Raw genomic sequence first — 15358 nt, 5'->3', positions numbered from 1 at the left:
CTTTGTCTCTCCTCTCTGTTTAACTCTGACTTTCAAATAAATAAATAAATCTTTTTAAAAAAATGTAAAAACAGGGGCTGGCATTGTAATGCAGCAGGTTAAGCCTCTGCCTGTGACACCTGCACCCCATATGGGCACCAGTTCGAGTCCCAGCTGCTCTACTTCCCAGCCAGCTCTCTGCTATGGCCTGGAAAAGCAGTGGAAGATGGTCCAAGTGTTTGGGCCCCTGCACCTACGTGGGAGACCCAGAAGAAGCTCCTGGATCCTGGCTTTGAATCCATGCAGCTCCAGCCGTTGCAACCATTTGGGGAGTGAACCAGTGGATGGAAGACCCCCCCACCCATAATCTGCCTTTCAAAAAATAAATAAATCTAAAAAAAAAGAAATAGACCTTTGTGGGTACCCCAGAAACCTCTCCTTGTACACTCACCACAATCACAGTCCCTTTCTTCCCCTCAACTTCTCACTGTCCTGCCTGCCTTTGTAACCACGTCTCTGAATTTCTTTAAGTTTTACCACCCAGTTTGCATCTCACAAATTAAATTTCATCTTTCCCATTTTTGCCTTATTTTTTTATGTCTTTCTGTTGACATGTTTCCCTTGCCCTTTCTGATAATTTATATGTTGAAGAACCTGGACCTGCAGGGTTTGAATTTGGCCTGTAGGTTTACCCACAACCTAGATCTGGCTGATTGTACAGTCATTCATGCTACAGTTTAACTTTCACCTCTGGCCTCATATTTCCTGAAAATTGAAGTTGGATTCAAAGACTTGATCAGATTCAGGTCAGCCCCTTTAGCAGGGACACAGGTTTTCTTGTAATTTTCATTAAGAGGCTCATAATGTCTAGTTGTCTCTCTTTTCATGATGTCAGTCACTGCTAATATTCAATGCATAGATCCATTAATTCATCAAAGATTACAAAAGGGTGAGTTTGTAATTCCTATCATTGTGCATATATTTGTTGGAATATATAAAGATTCCATGCAGACACTTTTCCTCACCAGGATAAATGTCAAAATAAATATTTTCCCATCCTTTATTTACTGGTTTTCCAAGCAGTGAATTGATTTTCTCTTTATTCAAAGGTGTCCAATTAGATTTTTCTACTATGATGAGATCATAGATTTAAGTGTTTTGATAGATTTCTATCTATTGCAATTATCGTTATTACTTAAGCTCAGTTCAGCCTATTTTTGATCAGAGAGAGTCTCTTCACTAGTGGTCTTTGATGAGTCCCTTGCTATCTGGTATGACAAGATAGTCCAGATTCTTCTTACAGATCTCCTGCCCCAGATCTGTAATAATCATTTGTACAATGGCCCTAATTTACTTTTCTAGGAAGTGGTATTTCAAGCCCACAATCTGAGCACAGAGATGCTCAGGGCTACTGGGTTGATCACAGTTTCTAGACATTGGGTGGAAAGAATAGTGATAAAAACATACATATTTGAGTTGTAAGTATCAGCATGTACTGAAATCACCACAAGGCCTTGGCACATACTTGCTGTTGAACTGAAAAAAAAAAATACCCTCTCTTTTTAGCTACTAAAATTTTTTTTTTTATTTGACAGAGTTAGGCAGTGAGGGAGAGAGACAGAGAGAAAGGTCTTCCTTCTGTTGGTTCACCCCCCAAATGGCCACTAAAGCCAATGTTATGCTGATCTGAAGCCAGGAGCCAGGAGCCTCTTCCTGGTCTCCCACACAGGTGCAGGGGCCCAAGCACTTGAGCCATCCTCCACTGCCCTCCCAGGCCACAGCAGAGAGCTGGACTGGAAGAGGAGCAACCAGGACTAGAACCCAGTGCCCACATGGGATGCCGGCGCCACAGGCAGAGGATTAACCAAGTGAGCCACAGTGCCGGCCCTAGCTACTAAATTTGTAAACTGCTCTCCACAATACAACTCTTGATCTCAGATCTGTCAGACACTTTGGCTTCTTTCTGTTTCCTACCCCACTTAGAGACTGGTATCATAAGCTCTTACTGATTTTCGTTTTATTCCCATCTGCTTGTATTTTGGGGATTGAGGATACAAACAAGTACAGTCACCAACTAGTATTGAAACTTTGCCCATATCCGTATTTCTTATTTATCAAACTACTGATGTCCACTTGGGATGCACATTGGAGGGTATTTTAGATACTGCTATGGCATGAATTTTCCAATAACTCACCAATTCCACATAGTTTTTATGTACAATTATGCACCATTTAAAGATGCAGGTGTGTTCTGAGAAATGCATCACTAGGCAAATTCACTGCTGTGCAAACATCACAAACTAAGATGGCTATGGCATCACTAGGTGATATGCTCTCACGAGACTGCTGTCACACGTGTGCTCAGCGGCTGAAGAAAAATGCAGTCTGTTGTCCAGTGAAATGTCATTATGTAATGCATGACCGTACTCAGATTCTTTTTTTAAACTCCACCTCAACATCCAAATATAATTCTCAGACTCTTCCAGCAAAACTCTCATTTCACCTTACATTCCTAAAATACCTCTCATTCTCTCCCCACACTTCACAAGAATGTTCTGTAGCCATGGCCCCAAATTTCTTTCACCCTGTTCACTTCTCAGCCATTAAAATCTTGTTTCTGGCTTCATCAGCTCACTAAGACTCCTGCTGCGTTATCTAACAAGACCCTCCTTGGCAAATACAATGCACATTTTCGGTCCCTATCTGAGTTGGCCTGTCCTGTCACCCTGCCCCGTTTTCTCTGTCTGAACCCTGTACTGGTGGGTACCACAATCACACTCTTCCTCGCTGGCTTCCTCTTTCTGACGGCTTCAGAGTCTTTTCCACGACTCTACCTTCCTGTGCCTCCTTGTAAATATCTATATGAGAAGTGTTCCTTATTCTTCTCTTCGCACTCTTGAATCTCTCTTGTTGAGCCCATCCATTTTTGTGAATTTTTAGCTACTGATTCTAAAACTCATATATGTGATCTCAAGATCTGAAGCCACGTGTCATCCTTTCAGATGATATTATTCTGTTGTACAGCCACCAGAGGTGCTGCTTCCACCCCAGAAATCTTTGAATTTGATTTAAAGAAGCTTTGCAGCCACAGTTGTGAAAAGAAAGAAAACATCCCTGAAAAGGACAATTGCAAAAACATGTATAAGCGTCTGTCTTTGATTACCTTGCTCATGGTTTTTTGTCACTCTATTTGCTATTTTTTTAAGATTTATTTTATTTGTGTGAAAGTCAAGAGTTAGAGAGAGAGAGAGAGAGAGAGAGAGAGAGAGAGAGAAAGTCTTCCATCCGATGGTTCATTCCCCAATTGGCCGCAATGGTTGGAGCTGTGCTGATCTGAAGCCAGGAATCAGGAGCCTCTTCAGGGTCTCCCACGTGGGTGCAGGGGCCCAAGGACTTGGGCCAACTTCTACTGCTTTCCCAGGCCATAAGCAGAGGGCTGGATTGGAATTGGAGCAGCCGGATCTCAAACCGGTGCCCATATGGGATGCCAGCACTGTGGGCCAGGGTGTTAACCTGCTGTACCACAGTGCCGGCCCCTACTCTATTTGCTTTTAATTTTCCTCTTACTAGTCCTGGTCTTTGGGGTCTCTGTAAACTATATGAACTCTGCTAACAGTGGGACTGTACCTACCCAGTCACTGACACATGTTGTGTTTGAGTCTGTTCTTTCCTGAATTGGAAGATGTATGTAAACATGTTACGTTGTGTGTGCAAAAAGACACACCATTTTTTTCAGGACTGGTTCACTCTGTGCAGCCTAATCTAAAGCTAGCTAACAGATAATGTGACCGCTGCTTCAATGAAAACATTTATATCTGTAAGAAAGAAAAGCAAAACTATTAAATGATAAGATGTTAAAGTTACCCAGATTGGGGGTCAGTATTGTGGCATAATGAGTTAAGCCACCACCTGCAGTGTTCACATCCCATAGGGGCACTGGTTCCAGTGCCAGCTGCTCCACTTCCGATCCAGCTCTCTGCTATGGCCTGGGAAAGCAGTGGAAGATGGCCCAAGTCCTTGGACCCCTGCACTCATGTGGGAGATCCAGATGAAGTTCCTGGCTCCTGACTTTAGGCTGGGTCCAGCCTTGGCCATTGTGGCTATTTGTGGAGTGAACCAGCAGATGGAAGATCTCTCTCTCTCTCTCTCTCTCTCTCTCTCTCCATGTCTCTCTCCATATAACTCTTTCAAATAAAAAAATCTTTTTTTTTAAAAAAAAAAGGTCCCCAGTTTTACAAATTAGCCTTTATTTTGATGCCTTTGTAGGGTTTAGGTGTCCACAATATTGAAAGAACAATGTCACAAACTCCCCATTTCGTCAGGATCTGCATTAATGAGTGTTCAGCAATGCAGCTCTCTTTCCTGCACCCCCCAGCAAGTGTAGTTGAAAACACTTTTCTTCACACAGGTCAGCGCATATTTAAGTGGGTCATAAGCTAGAAAACTGGTCCCAACTGAGACTTTTTAAGTATCTTCCACCTCTTTGTTCATCATTAATCCTAAGACACGTAGCTTGAACCCATGATAATGTTCTAAATTTGTACAGTAAAGTATTTACACTGAATACATGTGAGAGAAAGCACGCTGCACTCATTAGAAAAAAAGAGTTCAAAAGAACTCTTGCTTAGAGAAATCTTCTCACCTTTGTGATTAATCCTGAACTTATTCATACAGAAAGTTAACAAATAGTATTTTACACATTTTCTTCCGCTGACTCATCACTCATCATATGTTTTCTAGTTGAAATATGAAAAAAGCACGTAAAATGTATTAAAATGCTTGTACTTTTATCATTGACTATATTTAAGCTTAGGGCAATATATTTATATTTTCAGAATGATACCAAAAGTTGATTTAGGGGTGGTGTTGTCATACAGAGGGTTAAGCCAGCACATGCATGTGCGATGCTGGCATCCCACATATGAGCACTGGTTCAGGTCTGGCTGTGTGACTTACAGATACAATTCTAAGAACCTAATGATATTCCCTCCTCCCCTCCTTATCCCCCATCTTCCCTCCTTCTCCCTTTCTTTTTTTTTTTTAGTTTTTGAGATAGCATATTTTAAATTTACATTACAGTAAAAAGGCTTTTCTGAGCAGATAAGACTGACCTTTAGCTGGACTGAGAAAGAAGTTTAAAATAAAATGCGAGATGAAGAGGCATGGCAATTGACAGCACAGAAATACAAAGGAGCAGAAAAGACTCTTATAAGTAACTATGCACCAACACACTGGAAAAGCTAAAGAAACGAGTCAACTCCTAGTGCTTGCAAACTGCCAAAACTGAATCCTGGGAGAAATAGAAAACTGAACAGAACAGTTAGACAAAGTGACAAAACGGTTACTAAACATCCCAGGGCCTGATGATTGGATTGGTGAATCCCATCAAGCACTGAAAGAACTAATACCAGTTCTTCTCCAACTATTCCAAGAAGTTGAAGAGGAGGAAATCCTTCCAGACTCATTCTAAGAGACCAGCAATATATTGATGCCAAAACCAGATGAGGACACAACAACAACAACAAAAAAGGAAGCTACAATCCAATATCCCTGATAAACCTACATTCAAAACACTAGCAAGCCTCACACAACAACACCTTTAAACAATCATTCACCATGATCAGGTGGAATTGATCCCAGAGAGGCAAGGACAGTCCAACATGTAATACATCACATTAACAGAATCAAGCACAAAAACCATCTGATCATTCCAATAGGTAAAGGAAAATTTAACATCTTTCCCTGAAAAAATTCCCAACAAACTCCACATACAAGAAGGGTACCTCAACACACTGAAAGCCATATATCACCAACTCATAGCTAAGACCAGACTCAGGGAAAATGAACATCTTTAGGGGCTGGTGTTGTGTTGCAGTGGGTTAAGCCACCGCTTGCATTGCTGGCACCCCAGGGTTGAGGTGGGGGACACCAGTTTGAGTCCTAGATGTTCCACCCTGGTCCAGCACCCTGCTAATGTACCTGGGAAAGCAGAGAAAAATGGTCCAGGTCCTTGGGACCCTGCCACACACGTAAGAGACCCAGATGGAGTTCCAGGTTCCTGGTTTCAGCCTGGCCAAGCTCTGGCTGTTGCAGCCATTTGGGGAGTGAGACAAGGAGATCTCCCTCCCTCTCTCTTCCATTCTCTCTGCCCTTCAAATAAACAAATTAATTTTTAAAAATGTTCTTCCTAGATCCGTTCAAGAATGCCCACTTTCAGTACTTTTGCTCAACCTAGTACTAGAAGTCCTAATCAGAGCAATCAGGCAGGAGAAAGCAGTAAAAGGCATCCAAACTGGAAAGGAAGAAGTCAGAACGCCCTTGCTTGCAGATGACATATCATGCACAGAAATCCCTAAAAAATTCAACCAAAAAACCATTGGAATTAATGAATGCATTCGGGAAAGTTGCAGGTTCAACTTAACATTAGATTTTGACAAGTAAAACAAAGTACAGGTAGTAAAGTGTAGGATAAACAACAACAAACAACAAATGGAAATGCAATTAGCACAATAGTGATAGAAAACACAATAGAGACAACACAAGAAAGGAAAATTACAGGCCAGTATCACCCACAAACACAGTAGCAAAATTTCTTCCATAATATCAACACGTTAAATACATCAAAAATGATCAAGTACCTTAGAACAAATCCAGCAAAAGATGTGCAAATCCTCAGTGGAAAAATCATAGAAATGTATTAAGTGAGGGCCAGCACTGTGGCATAGCGGGTAAAGCTTTGCCTGCAATGCCAGCATCCCATATGGGTGCCGGTTCGAGTCCTGGCTGCTCCACTTCCGATCCAGCTCTCTGCTGTGGGCTGGGAGGGCAGTAGAAGATGGCCCAAGTCCTTGGGGCCCTGCACCTGCATGGGAGACCCAGAAGAAGCTCCTGGCTCCTAGCTTTGGGTCGGCTCAGTTCTGGCCCTTGTAGCCATTTGAGGAGTGAACTAGCATATGGAAGACCTCTCTCTCTCTCTCTCTCTCTGCCTCTACCTCTGCAACTCTGCCTTTGAAATAAATGAATAAATCTTTAAAAAAATGTATTTTGTGAAATTAAAGAACTAAACAATTTAGAGTGTTTCAGCACATGGCCTCAAAAACTTGATCATATAAAAACGTTTATTGTTGGGGCAGGCTCTGTGGTGCTGCAGTTAAGTCACCATCTGTAACGCTGGCATGCCATATGGGTGCTGGCTTGAGTCCGAGCTGCTCCATTTCCCATCCAGCTCCCTGCTACTGTGCTTGGGAAAGCAACAGATGACATTCCAGGTGCTTGGGCCCCTGCACCCACAGGGAGATGTGGAAGAAGTTCCTGGCTCCTGGCTTCAGCCTGGCCCACCCCTGGCCATTGCAGCCATTGGGAGAGTGAACCAGCCAATGGAAGATCTCTCTCTCTCTCTCTCTATCTCTGTGTGTGTGTGTGCATGCGCATGTGTGTAACATAAATAAATAAGTAAATCTTTAAAAAAATAAAGTGAAATAAAGCAGTCACATGCACATCCCCTTTTAAAAATGCTTATTGTCTCCAAATTAATCTACAGAATGAAAGCAAATTAAATAAATATCCAAATGACATTGGGGGGTGGATATCTGAAAACTTGATTCTGACATTTCTATGAAAATGTAAGGAACCAAAAATAGCCAAGACACACAGAAAAAAAGAAAATTTAGAAGATTTGTTTTATTGAAGACAAGTGATAAATAGATAGATAAAGATAGTTCTTACTTAAATGCCTATTACTTATAAAACTGCAGCAGTTAGGACAGTGTGGTATCAGTGCAAGTAAAGATTAATAGGAGCCAGTGTTGGGGCGTAGTGGGTTGAGCTGCCACTTGTGACACTGGAATCCCATATGAGCACTGATTTGAATCCTGGTTGCTCCACTTCCAATCCAGCTCCCTGCTAATGTACCCTGAAAAGCACCGAAAGATGGCCCAAATGCTTGGGCCCCTGCACCCACATAGGGAATCCAGCTGGAGTTCCAGGCTCTGGCTTCTTCCATCCACTGGTTCACTCCCCAAGTGACAGCAATGGTCAGGATGGGGCGGGGCCAAAGCCAGGAGTCGGGAGCTTCAACGAGGTTCTCCCACATGGGGGTAGGGGCCCAAGCACTTGAGCCATCCTGTGCTTTCCCAGGCACATTAGCAGGGAGCTGGATCAGGGAGCAGCAGGGACACGAACTGGCATCCATATGGGATGGCAGTGCTGTACGCAGTGGCTTAACCCACAACCCCTCTATCCCTATCTCTTTATCTCTATCTCTGTATCTCTAAATCTATCTTCCTCTCTCTGTAACTCTGCCTTTCAAATGAATAAATAAACATTTTCTTAAACATATAGATAAGGGCTGGTGTTGTGGCTCACTTGGTTAATCCTTCACCTGCGGCGCCGGCATCCCATATGGGTACCGGGTTCTAGTCCTGGTTGCTCCTCTTCCAGTCCAGCTCTCTGCTGTGGCCCGGGAGTGCAGTGGAGGATGGCCCAAGTGTTCAGGCCCCTGCACCCGCATGGGAGACCAGGAGAAGCACCTGGCTCCTGGCTTTGGATTGGCGTAGCGCTGCCGGCCGTAGCGGCCATTTAGGGGAGTGAACCAACAGAAGGAAGACCTTTCTCTCTGTCTCTCTCTCTCACTGTCTATAACTCTACCTGCCAAATAAATTAAAAAAAAAAAAAACATATAGACAAATATAAACAAATAGAGCACCAGAAGAGATTGAAGTTCCCAGATCAAGAACCATGGCTGTGATGAAAGGGTAGGCAGTTCCCTTCAAGGCAAGAATTCGTTAGCATGTGTAGATGTGGATTAGATGCTTTTTTCTTAAAGGTAGACTCGATAGGGGCCGGGGCTCTGGCGTAGTGGGTAAAACCCGTCTGCAGCACCGGCATCCCATATGGCACCAGTTTGAGTTCCACCTGCTCCAGTTCTGATCCAGCTCCCTGCTAATATGCCTGGGAAAGCAGAAGAGGATGTAACCCAAATGCTTAGGCTCCTGCACCCATGTGAGACCTGGAAGAAGCTCCTGGCTCCTGGCTTTGGCATGATCCAGATCCAGCTGTTAACGGCCATCTAGGGAGGGAACCATCGGATGGAAGGCCTCTCTCTCTCTCTCTCTCTCTCTCTCCCCCGCCCTCTGCCTCTCTGTAACTCTGCCTTTCAAATAAATAAATGAATCTTTTTTTTAAAAGTGAGATGATAAGAGCGTGGACATTCTAGGAAACTAGAGACAAAGGGAGAAAACATCAGCAGAGCAACAATAATGGGAAGAAAAGGAGGCAGTTTTCATTTCCCTGGCAATTTTTCCCAACAAGCTCTCAGGCAGGGTCTGGGGACACGCAGCAACACTGGGAAAAGAGGCACCTGCCACAGGTGAGGTAGGTGGCTCATTAAAGACATGAGTGGGTGGGAGGGAAAGGCCTGTCCCGAGCACGGAGTGATCTCCAACCACGTTTCAGGTCTGCTTTTTCAGAATCATGTCTAGGAGTGGGCTCATTTTATTTAGAAAACGTAAGAATCTGACTTCACACGTTCCCTAATAAGGCAGTGACTTATTTAAAATATATGGAGGGGGTGGGGCCGGTGCTGAGGTGCAGCAGGTTAAAACCCTGGCCTGAAGTGCCAACATCCCATATGGGCGCCAGTTCTAGTCCCAGCTGCTCCACTTCCGACCCAGCTCTCTACTATGGCCTGGGAAAGCAGTGGAGGGTGTCCCAAGTCCTTGGGCTCCTGTACCCATGTGGGAGACCCGGAAGAAGCTCCTGGCTCCTGGCTTCGGACCGGTGCAGCTCCGGACATTGTGGCCATCTGGGGAGTGAACCAGCAGATGGAAAACCTCTCTCTCTGTCTCTACCTCTCTCTGTAACTCTGTCTTTCAAATAAATAAATAAATAAATAAGGGGGGGGGGGGTTGATGCAGTAGTGTAATATGTTAAGCCTCCACCTGCAGAGCCAGTTCATGACCCAGCTGCTCCTCTTCCAGTGCATCTCCTTGCTAATTCTCCTGGAAAAGCGGTGGAAGATGGCCCTAGTGCTTGGACCCTCGCCCATGTGGGAGACCCAGAAGAAACTCCTGGCTCCTGGCTTTGGATCAGTCCAGCTCTGGCTGGTGTGGCTATTTGGGGAGTGAACCAGCACATGGAAGACCTCTCTCTGCCTCTTTTTCTGTTTGTAACGCTACCTCTCAAATAAATAAATCAAATCTTTATATATATATATATATATATATATATATATATATATATTTGAGAGTGAACCAAATATATAATATATATATTATATATCTGGGGAGTGGACCAGCAGATGGAAGATCTCTCAGTCTTTGTCTCCCCCTCTCTCTATAACTCTGCCTTTTGAATAAAAATAAATAAATCTTTCAAAAAATAAGACATATGGGCTGGCGCCGTGGCTTAACAGGCTAATCCTCCGCCTTGTGGCGCCAGCACACCGGGTTCTAGTCCCAGCTGGGGCGCCGGATTCTATCCCGGTTGACCCTCTTCCAGGCCAGCTCTCTGCTATGGCCCGGGAAGGCAGTGGAGGATGGCCCAAGTGCTTGGGCCCTGTACCCGCATGGGAGACCGGGAGAATGAGCCGGCCGCAGCGGCCATTGGAGGGTGAACCAACGGCAAAAAGGAAGACCTTTCTCTCTGTCTCTCTCTCTCTCACTATCCACTCTGCCTGTCAAAATAAATAAATAAATAAGACATATGGAGGACAGGGTTCTGAACCAAGAGATCTGAATGGGCAACTCCCCACAGCCTACTGTGTGCTTCCTCTCTCGCAAGCCCATCTCTGAGCCCTGTTTTCCTCATCTCTCATAGAATGAGGGCATGCCACAGAGCCAGGGCCACCACCCGTGGCAGCGGGTTGTTGATATGAGGCCTGAGCAATACGGGGCTGCTACAGTGATAGGGTTTAATAGTAATGAGCACCTAATATATACCAGCATTGTATAAGCATTACCACATTTTATCTTCAAAGAGCCCCCTTACAACACACTAGAGGGCCCTGAGACTCAGAGATGCTACATTTAGCATTACGTCATTACGTACCTGGTGGCATGCACCTGCATAGCAGGGTGTAACCAACAAAACCATGCTCTGCTGCCCCCTCAGAGTCTCAGGTTCCTACAGTCGTGGGCCACTTGGACACGCTCTTGCCTCAAGGGGCAGAATAAAATCAAAGTGAGTGTTTTCTCCACTCTTGGTCACCCATCGCTACACCTGGGGGGACAGGTCTTCCCCAGGGCTGCATCTCAGTAGCTGCAGGGAAGGGCTGTCCGACCCTGGCCACCCAACCTTGAATGCAGCACTGAATCCGCTGTCCTTGTGAGAGATCAAGGGACTGGCCCAACCCATGTACTTCAAAGTGGGCCCTCGCCCAGAGCCTTCACGGTCCACAGCTCCTGGCCAACATTTGGAGAACAGAGGCCATCAGAGGCTGTCTGGGGGCCATTCTGGCAGCAGGGCCTCCAGCCAGGCCAGTAGTCCCCTCCCGGAAGAGAAAGCTGTCAGTCACAGCTTCTGAACTCCCGCCCACTCTTGGTCAACAGTTGATGCCTTGAGACCTTCGCGTCTCGAAGCCATGCCCAAAAGTCCTTGCTCACATCCTTCCCCACGCGGGAAACGAACATCACGTCCCTGTGCTCCCTGCTCTCCGTGGGACTCCAGAACTTCCCCCGTCATTCTCATGCCAGTATTCATTGGAAGTAAGAGGGCAAGTGCTCAGGCCTCGACCGGAGGAGCTGGTCTTTGGCCCTGCGCTGCTGGTGGGAAACATTTGAGGCTTAACAGACCTCTTTCTCTCTCTCTCTCTCTCTCTCTCTCTCTCTCTCTCTCTCTCTGATTTGTGGAAAAGAATGCGGCAGTGAACAGCCCCAGGGCTGGTCTTCCCCTAGCCCTTCAAGCTCCCTTCCAGAAAGCCTTGGGCTGGAGGCCAGCCCCACCCACTGCTGCCCATCGCTATAAAGGAGCCTCTCAGAGCCACCTGCGGAGGGTCCCGCCCTGCGTCCTGTTCAGCCATGAGCCTCCCTCTCTCGGGGCTGCTCTGTCTCCTGCTACTCTGGCTGCCCTCAGGTAAGACAGCCGATCTGGGTCTGAACACGAACATGGAGGTCTCCCGAGGCCTGAGGCCTGGGACATGCCATGGGCATCACCCCGGCAAGGGGACCACAGTTCCGAATAGGCCAGTGGGCTGGCTGTAGGGGGCAGGGGGTGCAGGCGGGTGGGCGAGTGCTGCCTATCTGCAGCTCCTCACGCAGACCTGCCAGTCCCTGCGACAGGAGGGTCGGGTTCGGGGTGCACCTGCAGAGTCCTGCTTCCCCTCACATTCCTCCAGTGAGCTTTGGACTCAGGCGCTTGGCTGGGATGTGACAGGAGTGGGGAGGATGGGGCGCAGAGGAGAAATTCCAAGACAGTAAAGCCCATTCCCAGGAGACAGATCTAGGACTACTTCCAGCCTTTTGGAGACCAATTATGCATTTCCATCTTTCCTTTTTTCTCTTTTTCCCCCCTTCAGGGAACGCTATGTTTGGGAATGATGGAGTAGAAATTCATACTTGCACCGCACTCCAGGGCAGGTGTTTCTTCGGCTGTAAACCAGGGTGGACCTGGATTGCTTTCTGTCACAATATACTGTCTTGTTGTAAGAAAATGGAAAGCCTTGTACCCCCCCAAGCCAGAGATTTTTGACCCTCACCTCATGGGTCCAGTTAAAGAGATCCGTGAATGGCTGAAAGGACTCCCTCTGAATCTCTTTGTAAAGATCTAAGAGCTCACTAATGGGCCCTGGGTAGTGCCTGGGGCACCAGCTGTCACCACTTCCTGACAAAATTCCACCACTATTTGGTAAAGCAAGCACTGCAGACCCGCACCTCCATTCAGTTTTCTGTCCCCCCATTTCTGGTCACTTTTTCCATTTCAAAATAAAAGTCAACTGACTACTACAAGCCCACTGGCCAGAGGATGTCACATACTCGGAGCATGAAAACGATGGTTTGCCACATGCCGCTCTTTCAAGCGGTTTAGAATGTTAACTCACTCAATCCTCCCCACAACATCTATGATTTCTCCTCTCTTGCACATGAGGAAGCTCTTCGAAGGTTACACAGCTAGTCAGTTAGGCAGCACTGGGCTTGAGCCCAGACAGCCTTGGTCCAGTGTTAGGAGAGGGACCCGGCTGAACTGTGCTGTCAGCGAGGATCCCTGGGACAGGGTGCCTCCACGCCCTCCCTGTGGCTGCCTAAGTTATGATGCTCCTGCTTGCCGAGTCACGCTGCTGGCTCCACACCCAAGAGCTTTAACGTGGCAGTCCCAGCGGTACCCGAAGGTGCCACACCTCAGACACTGCTACTCTCACCACTGTGCTGAAAGCTGTGCATTGCTCACCCCCACACCCAAACACCAGGGGTGTGCACTGGGCCAGCAGCTCCACCCTGCTGTCCCCGCCAGTGTCCCCACCTCCGATCTCTGGCAAAACCTTTGTCGTTCTCCGTGAAGACGAGTGCGGCTGACTTTCAGAATCCACCTGTTTCAAAGAATGCCAGAGGGAACACTGAGTCTTCTGCTCTGCTCACCCGGGAGCACCTGCCTGCCCGGAGCACCCCAGCCCTGTTCCCCCAAATTCCAGCCGAAAAAGAAAACCCGGAGTTTGTCCTGAATCCACTTGGCTAGACGCCTAGGCACTGTGCTTTATCGGGCACTTTGCACACATCTGGAGAAGTGCCATAGTACCAGGCGACTTGCATTCGCTTGTTCACATCTACTGTTTTATGAAAATAAATAAATAAGGGGGGGTGTGCAAAAGCTCACAAAATAATATAAACGTGATGGCATTGACACAAAATATAGAAAAGTGGAAATTGGGTGAATGAAAAAAGCTTCAATAGGATCCACAACTCAAAAAAAGGTTAAAAAAAAAAAAAAAAAGAGCATCCTCTTCTCCTACGTTACCAAGGCCGTGGTCACAGCAGCCTGGGGTCGGTGCTGCTCTGACTGTGACAGTGGGGTGCAGAACGGACACCCAGGGCCGCGCTGCAGCACAGCAGGTCCAGTCCCTTGCAACACCAGCATCCCATGTCAGAGTGCTGCTCTGGGTCCTGGCCACTCCACATCCCATCAGGCTCGCGGCTACTGTGCCTGGAAAGCAGCAGAAGATGGCTCCAGTGCTTGGGCCCCCAGTGAGGCAGACCAGGGTGGAGTTCCCGGCTCCTGGTTTCGGCCTGGCCTAGACTCAGCGCTTGCAGCCATTTGGGGGAGTGAACCAGCACACAAAAAAATCTCTCTCTAACTCTCCCTTTTCCTCTCCGCCACTCTGCCTTTCAAATAAATAAAATAAATCTTTTTTTAAAATACAATTGATACACAATCCTCTTCAGCAGAGTTCAGAGAGGATTGGAATATTTACAAACCCGCACAGGAAACTAATTAGAGGACTGGAGTACCACACATAAGCTCATGCCATACTGACCGTGTGCCCCCACGGTTGTTGCCTCAGAGATAACAGCCAGCCCCTCTGAAAACACCAAATGTGGAATTCTTGCTCTCCATACCGCAAGGCAGCTATGGCTAGGTCTCTAGTTCAAGCTCCACAAACCAGACATCCAGCCCCAGAAGTCTGCCTTAAGTGAGCACCACCACCCCCAGGGTGCTTTGTCCTCGCAGACGGTACAGGGCCGATTTTGAGCAGGGCTCGTCCTGCTCCCCAGGTGCATGGCCACAGCCTGATCTGAGGCCTGGCCATCTTCCAAGTGCACACCATCAGGTTTTAAAGCCTCAGAGTAGACACTCCAGCACTGAGCATGGCCTCCACGGTACCCCACTAGAGAAGATTTGGCCCTCAGGCTGGGGGAGATGGCTCTGCGGCCTGAGACGGCATTGTGGAGCGAGAACTCCACACAGCAGCACCAGGGCTCATTCTGTCCACTACCACCGGGACTGTGTCGGACCCTAAGAAAAGAAGAATTCTCTGAGAAGACTAGCTAGCCCTGCCCTGGGATGCCCAGAGATCCACAGTAAGATCAGCGGCCTCATTAGTTCCCCCCAGACTGGCTGCTGGCAGGGAGTGCATGTCTCCTAACCCCAGGAAAACAGCTGTCATGCTGACCTCATGCCCAGACGTCTCAGTAGATGGGGCTGACTGTGGCATGGCTGGTGCGTCACAGGCAGATCCCAGGGTCCAGTGAGCCACAGCTGTGGTCCAGAGGCTGGATTCCCTGCATACCCCCCCCCCCCCCCGTGGGGTAATCGTGAGCTCCCACTATCAGACGCAGGCAGTGTCATCCCGGTGAAATCCAAGCAGAAGCCCCTGCTACTCGGGTCTTCTCCTCTAGCCACCAGCTTTAGCTTCTGAGCCTGCAAGATGGGAAAGACCACTGTTGGGAATACA

The 15358-nt window shown here is 47.2% G+C and overlaps 1 protein-coding gene across 1 annotated transcript; it reads left to right on the top strand.

The window, feature by feature from the left end:
- The first annotated feature begins 11993 nt into the window (after nucleotides 1–11993).
- DEFB136 (defensin beta 136) lies at nucleotides 11994–12663 on the top strand. The gene is made up of 2 exons (XM_062213788.1): nucleotides 11994–12048; nucleotides 12491–12663. Exons 1-2 carry the CDS (start codon nucleotides 11994–11996, stop codon nucleotides 12661–12663), a joined length of 228 nt encoding a protein of 75 aa, XP_062069772.1.
- The last annotated feature ends 2695 nt before the right edge of the window (nucleotides 12664–15358 follow it).

Source organism: Lepus europaeus, chromosome 16 (genome assembly GCF_033115175.1).
Source record: "Lepus europaeus isolate LE1 chromosome 16, mLepTim1.pri, whole genome shotgun sequence".
Classification (NCBI taxonomy): Eukaryota; Metazoa; Chordata; class Mammalia; order Lagomorpha; family Leporidae; genus Lepus; species Lepus europaeus.
This window is presented reverse-complemented; position numbering and strand designations above follow the sequence as displayed.